This window comes from Diprion similis, chromosome 3 (assembly GCF_021155765.1).
Source record: "Diprion similis isolate iyDipSimi1 chromosome 3, iyDipSimi1.1, whole genome shotgun sequence".
Classification (NCBI taxonomy): Eukaryota; Metazoa; Arthropoda; class Insecta; order Hymenoptera; family Diprionidae; genus Diprion; species Diprion similis.
The window spans coordinates 16,533,107-16,551,105 of NC_060107.1; the positions used below are offsets into that span (position 1 = coordinate 16,533,107).

Genomic DNA, 17,999 nt, shown 5'->3' on the forward strand with positions numbered 1-17,999 from the left:
AAAGTGAGCCGGTCTTCAAGTCGAACGTTGGATCCTCGTCTCGGTGAATGCCAGGAGTGAAACTCGCCAGCCTCCCCCCCCCATCGTGTCCCACCTTCACCATAGACCACGAGCAGTCGCCAAGACGTCTATTCGACAAGAAACCTCTGCCTATGTATTTCAAATTCATTCCCGAATACTTACGACTGAATTGGACGTACTGTCTGAATGAAAAGTTAGGGAAAGCAAATAGAACCGTTTGAAAATTTCCATCAGAATTATTTCAGAGTAGCCAGACACTTGGAAAGCCTAAAAAGTGAGGGTACTCGAAAGAGGTCATGAAAAAAGTGATCTTGTCAGGGGATTTTTAATTTGGTAATGGAATGAAAAATTAAAATATCGATTTTTGTAGGTAACAAGTTTACTTTTTTTTTACCTGAAGACAAATTGGCTTAAACTGACTTTTTTGTTTGTTATATTTTTCTTTGATTCGAGTCGAATTTGAACCAAATACAGAGTTAATAAGCTGTAAATAAACCATCATTGTTGCAAATAACGCACCTGGAAATTTTTCAAATACTCTTTCCTTCTTTTCCTAACTTTTGATTCAGACGGTCCGGCCGATTTTTCCTCGGAACCGACTCTTCCAGTCTTAGTTGACATACGTGACTGACCGCAGGTGCACATGCGCAACTTCTTCATTGCCAGTTAAAGGATTTATTGTCAGATGTACAGTCTGCTTAAAATAATGTCAAAACGAAAGAATGACGAAATAAAAAATTAATTAACGATTGTAGCTAAGGATAATAAAGTTGAAATAGGTTACGACAATGTCTTCTCCATACGATAAAAACAGAAGAGGCTTATTGTCAGTTGTTAATGGTCTTCAGGTACCGTACAGTTCTACCTTTTTGTTATTAAAAAAAATTGTACCGTATACGAAAGCTTGAGAAACAACAGCTTAATTTATTTGTAATTAAATTATCTGATTATTCGAAGATTAATCGAAGTTGAATTGTTATTCAGCTCTTAAGGAGACTCGTCAGTGAAACTCTAAACTTTTTCGATTTTCTTTAAAATAACGTAGGAAAGTGGTGTCTTTCGAAAAGCTCCTTGCGTTACAATTCTCATTGTAGAAATCTGAAAAAATTCCACAGACAAGTTACCACCCAATTTTCCCAATGATTGATGATCGAAAATTTTTGCGAATTTTTGTGAAAATTGACAATTACGAATTATTAGAACAATTAGGTGGTAACTTGTTAAATTGTAATTTCTACGGTAAATTTTGTTCTCTACGTTCCTCTAATGGTTGTGGAATTTTTTCAGATTTTTACAATGAGAATCATGACGCAAGGAGCTTTTTGAAAAACACCACCTTCGGACGTTGTTTTAAATAATAACTGGACACATGTGGAACGTAACTGATTAGAACCGAGTGAAAACCACTTGTTTTATGGAGCTTTATTATGAGTTTAAGTTTCAAGCAAATCGAAAACGTTTCACTGACGTGTCCACTTAAGGCCATGCAGTACTCTCGTCTTTACCGACCGAGCAAACTCACCCTTTTTTTCCTCCTATATGAAATAAACATCCGAACGGGAGGGGTTCAAATTTCGACGATTCATCGCTCTTTTATAACGGAATTCTTTCTCCTTTGTAATCGCATAAAGTTAATAATATTGATAGGATGTGAGGTTAAAGGTTAGGTAACTTTTTTGCATATGCTTTTTGGCGATGTCTTGAGTTCTACAGAACCGATTCCAGTCAAGTTTCGCTGGAATGCTTGTAGGACTTTTGGTTTTCGGGCCGTGTTTGGAGTAGAACAAAAATGAATAAAAGTCGACCATTTTCGTAAAAATATTTGATTTTCACTAAAATACGATGCTTTGTTAATTAACAATTGAGAATCAAAGTTTTCCCAGCAACTTCTGAGCATGGCCTGAAAATGACGCACGTAATGAAGATGCTGTTCAAAATCTAAGCCGATCGGAAGTTCCGTTTTCGAGAAACCCTGCAAAAATGATCAATAAATTAAGTGCAAGAAAAACGCTTTGAAAGTTTTGGATACTTTTTCGTAACACTTACCAATGCTTGTGACGATTAGAAGTTTCCTGCGCTGCAATACGAAGTTTCTACTGCAGCATCTTCCTCGACCCGCCATCTTTGGGGGAAAAAAACGATCATTCGACCCTCTGGTCCCCTTAAATCCACCGAAAAAAAAGATCGACTCGTGTAAAATCTTTTTTATTCCGGTATAAAAATAGTTAGTTCAAGACATCAGTTTTTACTTATAAAGCATAATTTTTGGAAAATTTTTTTTCGCTAATTCTTTTTATTTACTGCATATCCCTGTACAACTTATACATCTAAACAGAATGTTTATCACAAAATCGTTGAAACATTTTGGACCATCGTTTGTTTAAAATTTTGAATGTGTTCAGTCACTCTTCAACTACTGGCCTGAAATTTTTTACGGCTTTCACGATTTTATCTTGCACAGAGTTGAGCTCGTCTTCGTTTTTTATCCCGTCATGTAAATGAATTTTCGTTGTCATTCGATTCCACTTTCCTTCTCCTATAATTAATCAAACATACAGTCAAGTGAAAAAGGTTAAACACGAGACCAATAAGTGTAACCGAATCCAATCGAGTTACATAGATTTTTTTGAAAATTCTCTTAAGATGCAAAAAAAATAACGAATGTTAATTAAACACTGAAATTCAACTGCACAAAGCTTGCATTGTTGTCAAAATCGTTCCAGCGAATCACGAAAATGGTTAAACGTTGTATAAAATGAGATTATTTTATCAGTTACAATTCAGTCTTCCAACTTTATTTTTGGACCTGATTTATATCGCCACTCGAATAGTCTTTTATCTCATAATAATTTGCCAAGTTTGCCGATTCATTGACCGCAGTGACAATTTCGAGACATTAAGGTACCGTACAGCGGTTGTTGGCTTTCAGAGCTCGCTTAAAGTGGGTCCGTTGGATTCAAGAATGCGGCGGTGGGATCCGAATTCAACTTTCTACACGCGGTCGAAGCGTGGCTGCAGCTTGGAAAATCAAACCTCAATTCTCTTATTGCTTGTCCATCCCTCTCTTTCTTCTTCTGGCACTTCAAGCTAGCAGCCGCAAATTAATTAAATTCGCGTAAAACAATTTCATACAGCAGTGTTTTTGGATGAGAAGAATTTTTGCTGCGTTTGAGAGAAGTTAATTCGTGAAACGTTTATCCAAAATTTAGACCTTGAGGTTGTATCGGAATTCACCCTGCTTTTCAACTCTGTGAAAATATGATATTAAACTCAATTTTCTTCAACGTTGAAGAGACAATCAAACTTTCGTGGTTCTGTGGCAAGTGGCTCAAGGTCTTTGGCAGCAATTAGCAAGCGACAGTTGTGCTGGTCACTAGATGGTTGGCAAATCCCAGAACATGGTCTCTGCTTCCTTGAAAAACTTGAAGAGGTGTGAAATTCTTCCGATTTCTAGGGTTTTCCAAGCGAAATCGGGTGTAACGACGTCATCATAACCTTGAAGGAGAATTCTATGATCCGTTTTCATTAGGGGAAATTGAATTATAAATTCTAAATTTTTAAGTTGATCACGATGCTTGGTTGTTATGGTACACAATTTATAAATTATTTGAGAGAAGTTGTCAAGTTGCAAATTTGTCAAGCGCAGGTATTTTTCTTTTGGCAAGAACTGACGCGACGATGCAGATAGCGAGATAGTTCGAAATGTGTAAAAACGGATAAATTAAGGAATAGAGCTCTAGAATCAGTGAGAGAAGTCAAGTTCCGATGATTTTCATCATGTACTTATGGTTCACAACGTTCATTTAAATAAAAATTCAAGATAACCGTGTAAATTTGTATTTAAAAAACTTTTCCGCAGTGAAAATGGATGTCATTGCTCCAAAAAATCTAAATTTGGGTTGACCATTGTCTCGAATTTCATCATTCCAAATGGCTCGAATTCTAGGACAGCCAAAACCCCGAATGGTTAATCGTCAAAACGGTTCTGTTGGTCATCAATTTCTCATGTCGGATCTCCGAATGCTTCGCAAAATTCTTCGTCACTTATTTGAAGCATCTCTAATTTGGACTATACGGATTTTCGACCGTTCGCAACCAAGATTCGAGGTTTCAACGGTCCGCAATTCTATTCCCTCAAAGCTATTCCAATTTGGTCACTGATGAGATCCGATGCAATGGTCAGCATAACTCAAATTATTTTGATATCTAACCGGTACTCGTTAATATTTTATTCTCTCAGTTTGTACGACTTCGGGGGCCATTTCAAGCACACATTCACAATCACTCATCATGAGAACAATAAGACTCTGAAACTGAGAGTGAGCGATTCGAATCAGCATCCCATTTCGTTCCATTCTGTGGAACAGATACGTGATGCAGATGGTTCTGCAGCGTTGCTCTCACTAACACTTGCATACGTTTTACTTTCTCTCTTCTTTGGCGCGTTGAAGAGCCATTCAGCCTCTGTAATTGAATGCTTGTTGTTTGGGTGCCTCTAGACTTTAGACTTTATTTCCCGCATCTTTGTCTCCGAATTTGCATGACACTTGAGTCGAACTTGGCTTTCGACTGACTTTCTGCATCGTCAGGCTTTGTTTACGTGCATATTATTAATAGATCATCCTGTTACTGTGTTACAAATACCAATAATGTATTACGTATATTCTGTTAGCTACAATTTTGCATTCATGGTCATAATTTTTCAATCTACTATCGTAATTAATATTTTCTAACAGATATATATATATAATATATATATATATATATATATATATATATATATATATATATATATATATATATTATATATATATTGTAATCTGAATGCTAAATAGTTAGACTAAGGTCCGTTGGACAAGTTAGACATACCGGGACAATCTCTTTAAACTATAAAATTAACTGCGCATGCGCCAAGTAATTCAATCGTATTTTCGTCTGCTGAACAGGAGGCCAACGTACATAAAATTTGACAAGAGCCGTGAATCTCTCAACCTGTAGAGTCCTGCAATGAATTTCGCCTGCAACTGCTGCCAGATCCTTGCGCTCACTGACTCACTCGGAGTTCCTCAACGTTTGCTGCCTCAATGTTAAGTCACTTTCTGTCCATGTTGATGAATTTCCCAAGCCTAGATGCATTGTGACGTCACAAAACATCGCGAACTGACCACCCTCCTACTACTTGTGATTCGTACGGTGACGTGAGAAAAAAAAAAAAAATTGCATTTGATGGCGCTCATTTTTTAAACACTTTAGTCACACCGGGTTCCACTTTGCACGTGTTTCTTGCTAGGCAACTTGTACACCTGTGTGCGGAAGAGGCTGAATGTGTGTGATGAGTGTGATGTTTCTCATTCATTCATTCATTCATTCTATAAGAGTATTGGGGGTTCGAGACATTTCACAAAATTTAGATTTTTGGAATTCACTATTTTATTCTAATGAACATTGGAACGTTTGGCTGCTGATTCTGGCTGCTAACTTCAGACTCGTGGTAACCGAGTAACCTCTCAACCCTTTAAAGTATAGTGGCGTACTGGTATGTCACCTACTTCCGGTCTGTTTTTCTTTAGTAAAAATTTTTTTTAGCGCATAACGACTAATGTAAATGTATATTTTGAATGTTAGGAGATCAATCGTCACTACAATATGACTAGTAAGGGTTTATGTTTTACTTAGTGGATGTTAATAATAACGAAAGTACAAAAAACACGTTTTTTAGATAATTAATGTAATTGAAGCTAATCTGGCAGGTAAACAATAAACAAAAAAACGAATTCAGAGATGTTTTTTGGGTCGCTGATTACGAATTTGAGCTCAAAATCCAGGAATTCAAAATGGCGGATCCAATATGGCTGCATCAAGATATAAAAATTGATCTTATTCGTTTGAATTTTATGTACCCGCGGGTTTTCGAGTTCGCTGAAAACGAATCCGACGTCAGAATTTCAAAATCAGGACTGCGGATCCAATATGACGAACTAGAAATATAAAAATGGATCCTGTTCGCTTCGCCATTTTGAATTATGAAAATTTCTCAGATCTGACTCCATTTTCGAAGCCAGTGACCTCGAGAACTCTTATATACTCAGTTTCAAGGATTTTAAGTTGAAAGAAATAACTTCACAATATCGATTCAAATAACTTCAAAAATCCTGCCATACTCTTGAACTATTATGTTTCAAGGAAAATTAGTCATCTTTCGAAAAATTAAATTTTGAATATGAGAAATAAGAACGTAAAGCAACAAAATACCGGAAAATGGATGATTTTGCTCAAAAAATCGTAAATCACTGGATTTGAAATATTTTGAGCTGAAAATTGACTGAGTAACTCTAAAGACACAGATATTTAAGAATAATAATACGAAGATACTACACAATGAAAAAACGCATTATTTTGAGTGACTGAAGTTGAATTTTTGGCAAAAGAATGAATTAAGGGATAACACCATTCTAACGGCCGAAATAAGGTCTAACTTTCACAATTTATTTTGAGAAAATGGAAAAAGAAATATGATTTTTTTCAGAGGCTTTATTTAACACATATTGAAAATTGAAAAAAACTTTTTTATTATCATTTTGATGCAAAATAGCGGTGGCAGAGCCAATCTTTGAATCACTTTTTTTTAAACTCCTTCACGGGAGGACAGATTTTTCGTAAAGTATAAGACCTGGAATAAAAAACCAAAAAATTTTGTAGTCTATATAGACTATTTACTTCCATAGAGAATATAATTGTGAAGCTACTGTCAAAATTTCAAATCGATCCATGTAACGACGTTCAAGTAATTTGACCTCCCAATTTGAAAAAAGTGGTTTCGAGAAAAATGCTTTGACAATTTTACGAACACCGAGTCACTGTGCCAAAATCGAGAGTTGAACTTTAAAAAAAAAAAATGGATCAACTGGATATTGTTTTTATAATCCTAAAATATTGTGTAAGCCATAAACAAAAAATGGAATTTCCCAAAATCCTAGTTTGCTATATACTTTTTTCTTCGTTATATACTTGAATAAAACCAGATTATTTTGGATGTTCTTGATATCGGCACAGAAGACGTGGGGTCATCTTGACCCCATTGTGCAGCGTAGTAAGAGTTAAAGCATATCAATTCTGAGTAACAATTCTAATATTTCAGCACACGATTTTGAAAAATGAACGTCCAACTATCGAATCGAATCGAAAAAGTTGATGTTTTCAAAACTCTGCCGTTAGAAACTGTGGAAAAGGTTTTTCACAGTTTCATACGTGGTAATACTGATTTCGCTCTTGTTTCGTGGTAACTGGAGCATGTCTATGATGTCTCAACGCTGGCAGTCAGCAGTAACTGCATGATTTCGTATTTTGAATTAGAAAGGACTCAATTATAGCTAGCGTGGATTATATGAGCTAAGCAAAATAATGCGAATATTATGCATATCGAAAGGGTTGTGCAAATAACATGATTCTGCAAATACGGACCACAGTTATTCGTATCTGCGATCGATTTTTCCACGCAACTTCTAGTCCTGAATGGCTATTTGTCAACCGTCAGGAGAATTAGTGCCTGTATTTTCGTTGCTTTTGAAAATTTTTATCAAAGTTTCGTAGTAAATGTTGTCTCCAAGTTTTTCGGAAAGTATAGCATCAAAGTTTCGTATATTTATAACATGAAGCCCCGTTTTGACAATTGATCAAATATCTTTATTCAAAACTCTTTTTTTGCTGTGCTGGTGAAGTTATGAAGTGATCCCCATGTATCGGTCATACAGCAGTCTTCTTTACCGACCGATCTTCCGATCCCATTCAGTTTAGTTCCAGCCTGTTCCGACAGACTCGAGAAAGTTCTCGTGAACGGGGAAAGTGAAGCACTTCAGAGCGGGAATTCAATTATTGATTATTCGAACAATAAGTATAAGGTGTACAGTCCACTTAAAAATGTGCTAAACAGAAGAATTAAGAACACACAGGCTTAAAGACAGCTAATGAATTGCATTCTGATAAGATTTATCTGAAAATCATTCCCGTTTAAAAAAAGTTCAAAACAGTTCGATAACTAATAATCTGAAACGCGTCACATTATCTGTCATCTATGGTTAATGCTGAATTCGTATATAAAGTTCAATTTGTTCGTAAATAAATTCTGCACAAATCGCGTTACATAAATTTGTAATAATTATGAATATAATTCGATTTGAATATTCGGCATTACTTTTGTTCTTACAAATTTCATTTTTCTACTTATAAGTGTCATAAGTGAACTTTATTTCGTAATTCTATGCTTTGGAATTTTTTTACTAGACTGTACCCCTCTCGAATCCTTCGAATCTGGCGTTGATTATGAAGCTGATGATGTCATGCAGTAGATTAATCATAACTCCAGGTGATCGTGAAAGAATCTTCAAGGTGGAAAAAAACTTTTATGCTTATAGAAAGTCTAAACTACAATCGACTGAAAAAACTTTGAAATGTGACTTAGACGTTACTCTCGATCTTTACGGCGGGGAAGATCTTGAAATAATTTGTTGCCGATTTTTTTTTTCTTAGCCACCAAAAACACCAACGTTATACAATAATTCAGATTCAGTTTCATTCAACGTTCCAAATCAAAGAAACTGTAGTCGTATGTGGTCTGTGGTATCGAATTTTTCTTTTCTACATTAAACGCTCCGAGAAACATTTTTTTACAGTCACCACAAAAAGTAAAAAAAAAACAAAAAAAAAAAAAACAAACACTGAAATTTGATGTCGAAATTTATTTTTACTGTGGATCGAGGTGATCTTCTGATTATCTTGAGCAGACTGAGCCTCCGCTAACGAATAGCCGTAGTTCCTTAACACCTGATTTGACTAATGTAGGTGAACTATTAGTTAGCATATGGCGAAGGACACTATTTGTCATTGACGTTGCTGTTCTAGCTGAGTAAGTTTGACTTTCTCCATAGAAACTGTCTGCCGCCACCCAACTCAACACGTAGGCTTAAGCTATTTCGATTGCGCAACACACCTCAAGTGAAATTTACTTTCATTTACTACTCGGACAAGCGTCACTTCAGAAACTCGCGCGTCGTTACGTTTTTATTGCGACACAACGACTCCTGGTTGTTATTTATAAAATGTGATGTAAAATAACGTTTCCGAATTCCAAATGTTTGGAAATCTTCTCTTATTATTTTATATACCTCGAGGTGGAGAAAGGAAGGAAAGAAAAAAGTGCTTAGGCTCAATTTTATTGCAAAATAGTTGTTTACGTTTATCGTTATTTTGATTATCAGACTTATTACAACTCGTAACTATTATATGTTCGTATATATACATACCTATATTGCACTTGTGCACACTTATATCTGCACACAGCTATTATAGATGTATTATTATATACATTGTAGGTACCTCGAATTACATGATTTTTATAATTAACAATAACGCTCTAGTATTTACAATTATTTTAGTAGAAGGAAAGGTAAATTTTTTTTCTGTTTTTTCATACTTTTTTAATAGAAAAAACGGTCTAATAATAATCCTGTGTCTGAAATTCCCGCCAATTCGTACTTTGCTATGGGAATCTTACATCAGGCGTATAATAATCGTTAAAAACTATGCGATTCGGCATATCAACAGCTAAGGAACTGAGAATAATGATATTCAATCATTTAATGATTATTAGGCATTTTCTCATCACTATTTACTGTTTCTTAAGCTTAATCATCAGATATGCATTAAAATAAAAATAATTTAATATAATGTTGCATAATATTATTCGTCTTCTTATTATTATGATAACACTTCAAATATAACAACCTGAACTTTGATATGCACAATTGGTTTACAGCATTCAGAGAAATGTTTCGAAGTTACTTTTTTCCAAGAATCAAGCTAATGTCGTTGGATTCAACAACGAAGTGATGAGAACAACAAAACTCCACATTATTTCTGTCATGTTAAGTGAAACAACGTTTCCTTGCGCCATTAAGAAAACAATTCTTTGGCCAAATTTTGCACGTCCAAAATAATTCCTGTTACTATTTATAAGCCTCTCTAACTTTGATCAGCCGGTGAGATCATTTTCTACCGGCTGGACTGACGAACGTTTCATTTTCATCTCAAACATTTCATAACTGAATCTTCACCGACACTGAAAAATCTTGTGTACTTCGAAACAGATTCAAAAACTCTGAACAAAAGTCTACATTTTATCTCTGCCCCTTTCTATGATCTTGTTTTCGTTAAGAACATTGAGTGAGTTTAAAATGAATAGTTTTTGTTGATTCGATGAAGAAAAATTTCCACATTTAGTATTCATTGAATTGAAATATTCTCTAGCTACAACGATTTGTCTGAAAAATTAATAAAAAGGAAAGTAATAATGCCATGCATTATTAAATAAGATCTTCGATATCGATTTTCATTCTAAATCGTTAATTTTAAATTGGCTTAAAGTCTGAAAGACTCGTTTGATTCTCTGTGAAAAATTATTTTTTACAAATTCACTGAAGCAGTTTTTTTTTAATCGGTAATATGGCCATATTTATTAATCACGATCCTCATCAATGGATCACGATACCAACGTTACGAAAAAAGTTTCCTCGTAGGATTCTACACCTATAATAATCTACTGGATAAAATAAAACGTAGCAGAGTGAAATAAACTGTTCTATAAGTCAACCTATTGATGGCCGTTAAAAAAAAATTATCACAAGTATAACGTACGGCAAAAAATGTGTCACTAGTGAAAATAATCATGGGATGATCGAATAATTTCAGTTGAAGACGAGAAATTTATAACCGACTCCAATGGTTAACAGCTACGTCAATTGACGAGACGCCTGACTTCATGACTGCAAAACTTCAAAAGACTTTGTAAAGTCAATTAACTTCAATTTAATTCAAGTGACTTCATGTGCCTTCACTGGCTTTACCGAGCTCGAGTGATTTCACTCACCTTAAGTGACTTCATTGACGTCAAGTACCTTTGAGCAACGTGTGTGCCTGACTTCAGAAATCGTTAACCCCTTGGATCAATTCGACTAAAGTTTGACAAGTTGCCTCAGCAAAGTATATTTCACAGCACTATTGAGCAGAATTGTTTTTAGTGTTATATGCATTCAATTTGCAACTATCTACGATGTTGACGTCTGCAAGGTTGATGTAACGATGCATTTTGACGAGTATCGTAACTTCGCAATTTTCTAATTACCTAACATTCTGTATAACATAGTAACAAAGTATAAAAACACTTATACACTTCGCACTCAACCAAAACTCCTTTAAATTCATTCTACAGTCAAAAGAGTGATTCCACTTAAATATTTCGTTACATTAACGTTACTACGATCGACTTTATTACTATCTCATGACGAAATGGGCGGATAAAGTCGATTTTGTCCAACGAGCCTTACTCTAAGACCGTAACTGATCTTTAGACAACCTGGGCTTTAGACAACCATTGTTGTTTGATGAGGTCAGCGCCCTTTTCGGCGATCATGATGACTGGCGCATTGATGTTACCATTGGTGATGGTAGGCATGATGGACGCGTCGATGACTCTCAAACCCGGAACGCCATAGACCCTCAGTTCAGGGTCAACAACAGCCATAGGATCGTCGGGTGTTCCCATTTTCGCAGTACAGCTCATGTGATAAATGGTCATAGTGTACTGCCTAATAGCGCAGTTCCAATACTCGTCAGTGAACAACGGGATGTGCTTGCAGTTGGGAACTGGTTTGCTGTGAAACCTGGCTCCAAACCTACGCATGGTTGCGGTTTCCCCGAAGGCAACGGCGGCCTTGACGCCCTCCCGAAGAACGTCGACGTCGTCGGGATGCGTCAGGTAGTTGTGAACCATGATCGGGTAGTCTAGAGGGTTTGCCGATTTGAGCTTGATGAAGCCGCGCGACTTGGGTCTCAGCATCATTGGGAAAACCCCAAAGACATCCTTGTTGTTGATCCGGCCGAAGACCTCGTTATAAAACTCATTCGTCAGTCCATGCGCATTCTTCACGTGTGTTCCGCCGTCCGAGTTCGTCGACGAGGAGGTCAGCATGAACTCCATATCGGGCCAGTCATCGCTCACGTTCGCGTATTTTGTCGATATGAAGGCTACCGCTTCCAGTCCCACGCTTGAGGTCAGAGGTCCGTCCTCGGTTATCGCGTACCTCAACGCTGAATTGATGTTCACCAGGCGGTTCATGACCAAGCTGATCTCGTGGTCGATCAGGAAAGCCAAGCCTCCAACCGCGATGTGATCCTGCAGGTTCTGTCCCACGCCTGGCGCGTCGTGAACGACCTGGACGCCGACCTCCTCCAGGTGCCTCTTGGGTCCGATTCCGGAGAGCATCATCAGTTGTGGTGAGTTTATGGCTCCGGCCGAGAGGATGACCTCCTTCTGGGCGAAGACGACCTCCCGCTTACCGTCTCTGATGAACTCCACTCCGTAGGCTCGCTTTGTTCCGGGATCTGTCAGTACTTTGGTGGCGTGGGACCAGAGTGCTATGTCCAGGTTCTTACGGCTCCGTACCGGACGGATGAACGCCTTTGCCGCGCTGCATCGGGTTCCTCTCCTCATCGTGTATTGGTAGAACGCGAAACCCGTCTGTTGGGCTCCGTTCACATCCACTATGTCGTAGCCCATTTCTTCACCCGCCTGCAGGAAGGCAACCCCCAGTGGAGTGTTGAAGGGTGCATCTTGGACCGTCAAGTAGCCGCCTAGAAATGAACCACGAGATGGATTCAAGGGGGTTTCATACCTTGGATACATATGACGCGAAAATGGAATTCGCTCAGAGGAAAAACAAACAAAATATCTGCTTGTTAAGTTTTATTATTATGTTAAAGTTTCGTTAGTTTCAAGGAGTTTGTTTGCCAGTAAATTCGGTTCAGAAATCGTTGTGCCACTGTCGAAGAACCTCCTTTCCCGTAAGATAGACGCAGTGTTTTGAAACTTTCATGAGTTCAATACACGATCCCCACATTTTTCCAAATATTTGCAATGATTTTACCAAGAATTTTAGAAGCATTTTTTAGTAAGTCATTCTTTCACATTAGCCGATTCATTGGACTCATTTTTTCGGTTTTAAAATCTGAACTCCTTGGTTCGTGACAAATTCTGGCGTGCTTGGATTTATTTTTTATTCCGGACTAACTGAAGTATGAGAGAAAATTCTTTCTTAATGGTTCATGCCGATTCTGCGCTGCTAAAAATATCTCTGAATTTGATTAAATTAGTTCGGCATTGAGTGTGTACCAAACTACTATGATCGTAAACAACGAAGATCTCATTGGAATACAAAATTATAATGTACTGAAGTCATAAACAAAATCTTATATATATCGATGTTTGTTTCAATCGTTTAAAAATTAATCAAAATCCAGCAGATTCGTTCAACTGCACTCGTTTTACTGTAAAGACTATAGCTTACTGAATAATTTACTTTTTCAAAGCGAAAATTTATATCGTTCCAAAAAAAATTTGGTTATAATTAGTAAAATTATTATCGGTTCATTTTCGAATAGATCTGTTAGTTCTGTTTGAATTCTTGATGGCTTCAGTGCAGGTTTAATAGGGCCAAAATGTTTTGGAAATAGTGATGTATTATAGTTTCGGGAGTGATAAATGATCGATCATTCTTCTTTGATCGATGGTCAGTGATTAGACTGAACAGTTAATCGTTTCATAAGTTTTAAATACTTTCGACACTGGTTCTGATGGGTGTTTCGCGCATCAAAGTCCATTCGAGTTAATGTATAAATAAATAATTGTAATGTGAAAAATAATACCTGTGCTATGGTACTTGGTACTGCGTGCCAAGTAGGGATTCCGTTGATCCTCGGATTTCTTGAAATACGGCAAAACGTCGTCCCATCCCCATCCATAATTTCCAAAACTTTCCCACTGATCATAGTCTCGCCGATTACCCCTGATGTACAGCATCGTGTTCAGCACACTCGAACCCCCGAGGACCTATTTCGTCAACGATAAAGAGTTAATCCAAAACTTCACCCTTAGGCCTGATGTTCGTTAAGTAATAATATAATGTATACCTATATATATATAAATAACCATGTAATTGCTTTTTTCGAATTTCGAATTTCGAAAACGACACTTATCACCTTTAGTGATAAAAGAAATTGTCTATATTTATAATCAAGATGACGTGCAAAATTATTTCTCAATGTCTTGTTTTTTCAGACTTAATATTGTTGGCCGCAGCAGATTTAGTTGTGAAATTTTTCAATTTATAATTGAGAAATGTGAAGAAATTTAAGATTGGCTAAACAAAAAACATGACAGTTCGATCACTAATGACTTGTCAAGAAATTGTTTTTGTGTTTGAAATGTATTTTCTTACGCAAGCTTAAAGCAAGAAAATAACAAAAAGAGGGTCTAGTTTACAGATAAATCAAAACTTGGAAGAAAAGAAAAAACCGGTTAAAAAATCTTCACCGATGTAATATACACTAATGATAGTGAACACAAATCAAAGAAGATTCCGAATATGTGATAGCAAAGAATATGAGGAAGTTCAATCAACAGAAGCTAGGATATCAACAAAATGAGACAAGGTTTCGTAAACAGAATGCTCAAAATGATTTGACTCTGACGTTTTTGGGTTCATTTTACTCATTTTACGCATACTAAATCCCCACAGATAGTCCGAATGTGTAAATTCGAAAAATCATCAACAAATTTTATTGTCTACGAAAATCTGTTGTACGATTCCTACAAAAATCTGTTAACATTCAATGTAGATATAACTATTTGTACAATTTTTTTCAAATAATCTCTGGAAATTTTTATGCTGAAAAAAATAAGCCCAAAACATTGGAGTCCGTTCATAAATGCTAGAGTTTGAGCATTTTATAATTATAAGATTTCTTTTAATCTTGTTGATATCTTTGCTTGTGTCATTCGGATTCATTCAGAATAATTTTTATTTTATATCAAAACGTTGTTTTATTCGTGTTGACCAGTATTGGCGCGATTAACATTACTGTAGATTTTGTAAACCGGATTTTCATTCTATCTAACATTTGATTATGACGATTCGGTGAATTCAACCTTGATATACTTATTGTGAGAAAATCATATATGTTGCATGCATGCTTTTGTAGATCCTTGACATTGATTTGTGATCTGAATTAATCAAAATGATGTAGTTTACACCATTTTCATGTTCAAGATGACATTGTAATGGGTTATTTCAAGGTTGAACGAAGGGTGAGGACAGAAATCGTTACATTTATGAATCACCATAATTTTTGCGACCTCGTGTTAATTTGAAAATGTGAAAAAATGTGAGGTTCAAATTGGTAACGTTGATGTAGCAATGCACTTTTACGAAAAATCGTTATTATGCAATTTTATAAAGGTTAGAAATACAAACACGTAATAAAGCAAAAAAAATCTCCTTTGAAGTTGCAGAAAAATGATCTTTCAAAATCTTTCGATCTCTCGTCACGTGGACTCAACTATTTTCAACCTCGTTCTTTCCCCACTTTCATTCATCCCCTTAATAATCAAGTCCAAAAAGGTCTAAATTCGAAATAATCGGGACATGACCACACTTTTTGTAAAGGGGTTTTCGACTCTGCGGAACTGAAATCCAAAGTCATTTTTGAGCTGCATAACCGGCGAGAAAACAGCAAAATTTGACCTTTTTGCGTTATCCTCAAAAATTGCTGTCTATAGATAAAAAACAGTTTCAACATCGTGTAGAGCAAAAAATTCTTCATCTGATGAATTATGGTAAAATAATTTCGTTTTTCTTAATTTTTCAATCTGACTCCGTTTCCGACATATTATCACAACATAATTCTATGTAAAAGTCGAGTTATTTTTCATCTATCAATATCAGTTTTCGAAGAAAGCGCAAATACGTGAAATTTTACTGTTTTCAAAAAATGACCCCAGACTTGAGTTTCTATAAGGGTCTAAAACCCTGTACACGAAAATGCAGCCACATTACGAACATTTCTAACTCAAACCCATTCCGACTGGACTAACAATAAAACTCCATCGACTGCAATTCAATTTCTACCTTTCCCCTCGTCCAGCAGCATCGTTTGTCGACCATGGCTTGGCAGGCCGAGTCCTGAGGCTGGGTCCTGTACTTCCAATCGAATTTGCTCTTATGGAGATACAAGGAGAGGATCGGGACGTCAGTGATTTCGGTCTCGTATCCTCCGGCTTCGAGGAGCAGGACATTCCACTCCGGGACTTCCGTCAAACGGTTCGCAAGGACACTTCCGGCCGAACCTCCCCCCACGATTATGAAGTCATACTCCTTGCGCAGGACTCGCGCAACTCGCGGTTGGTTTTCGGGGTCCATTAAATCGTAGTTGTAATAAGCCAACGCCACTATCAGCGTTGGAATGAACGCCACTTTTCCCACCCCCAACAGCAGCGTCGCCGCCTTTATGGCACCAGTTATCACGGGCAGCAGACCCGCCACCATTTTTTTTTTTCCTAGTTTCGATACTTTAGTCTTGATTATTAAACGTGACAATTCTGCACAAGATCGAATAATTATGTTACATTCGTTTATACTGCACTTTCACTCATATTATAATTATATGATGGTCCATTTTATTTAATTTTTTCACTTCCGGTTCGATGTGTCACTTCTTTAAATCGATTTTATCCGTTGCTCGTAGGGTTATTGCCCATGTTCATCCCGCTGCGTAGTTATTTGTTAAACTATTTTCACTTCTTGGCTGGATTTCACTCCATTTTTTCTTAATGGTGGGAATTTTACTCACATGGGAATTATTTCCTCGCCGTGCATCCTGCGGTTAACCTGTAATTATACACATATCTAGTGAAATTTCTACTCTACTAGAGGCATTTCAACCGTTATATTAACTGATGACGTGTCATAATAAGCAGATAACGAGCTGTCACAATACTCAAACTCAACTTTCTCGAATTTGACGTTGAAACAATGTTTGTTTCACAATTCTGCACCTGGTAAAAACCGATGTGCTCAATGCTCAATCAAAGCTATATATATTATCGCCTTAAAGTTGTTTATTATTTGCAAAACTGTCAATAGTTCGATGAAAAATTTATAAATACATCCAGTCGTTTATTTTTCGTGCGAAAATGTGAAAAAAGATAAAAATTACTTGCGTAAAAAATTTTTTATTGAATTTTATAACAAAAATGTGGACTAGGCTGTCAGCTTTGGAAGAAAAATTCAAAAATTTGAGAATATAATTTAATCTGAAAATTAGAAAAACTGAAATTGACGGAATTTTGTTAATCATATAACCGGTTAAAATCAGAGCTTTTTGGGCTGTCGATTATGCGGAATCCGAGAATACTTTCGCCTTCTTTACTTTCTACTTCAGAGTAAAAATTAAAAAAAAATCATCAACGCTTTTATCGGAGTTGATTGGTTCACGAGTTCACGTAACTTTATATGGGCTTTAACTAATCAAATTTTGAAACGATTCTTACAAAAACCTGAAAAAATTAATTTATAGGTTACTGCCAGCAGCCCTATAAATATTACTCAAAATTCCTAAGCGACTCGAATTACTTTTTATATTTTTCAAATTTTTCTATCGCTCTCTCTCTCTCTAATTCAACGGATTCCATATAATCAATCGATTATCCCACGTAAATCTGATCCATATTTTTATTCTTCTTTTCGTTTTTTCTAATAAGTTATATCTACGTATTGAATTTATTTTTCGCAAATTGAATAAAATAACATCCGATTATAATTTCGCGCTAGATTTTTTTGATTCTGTGGTTAGGCGGATATTGCACACGCAATTATGTTATTGTTATGCAATTGTAACTATGCATAATAAGGCTTGAGCGAAGAGGCTAGGAATAATATCGTGGGCGACGAGCCGGGAATGAGAATGAGATTTTTATGCAATGGGCCATTTTACCTTCGACTGGAAAAATTTCTCCAAAATTGTTTCTCAAGTATCAAAAGCTTAGAAGCTGCGGTGAAATTTCATTAAAACAATGAAAAAAAAAAAACGAA

At 36.3% G+C, this 17,999-nt stretch overlaps 2 protein-coding genes across 2 annotated transcripts in view; one reads left to right on the forward strand and one right to left on the reverse strand.

The window, feature by feature from the left end:
- Positions 1–17,999, forward strand: part of LOC124416725 (flotillin-2) — a 403,676-nt gene that overhangs the window by 121,600 nt on the left and 264,077 nt on the right. The gene's annotated exons all lie outside the window — the stretch shown is intronic.
- On the reverse strand, positions 11,267–16,476 carry LOC124416712 (glucose dehydrogenase [FAD, quinone]). The gene is made up of 3 exons (XM_046897972.1): positions 16,038–16,476; positions 13,777–13,960; positions 11,267–12,705 (listed from the first exon to the last, which is right to left on the reverse strand). The coding sequence occupies exons 1-3, from the start codon at positions 16,452–16,454 to the stop codon at positions 11,420–11,422; spliced, it is 1,887 nt and encodes a 628-aa protein (XP_046753928.1). The 5' UTR covers positions 16,455–16,476; the 3' UTR covers positions 11,267–11,419.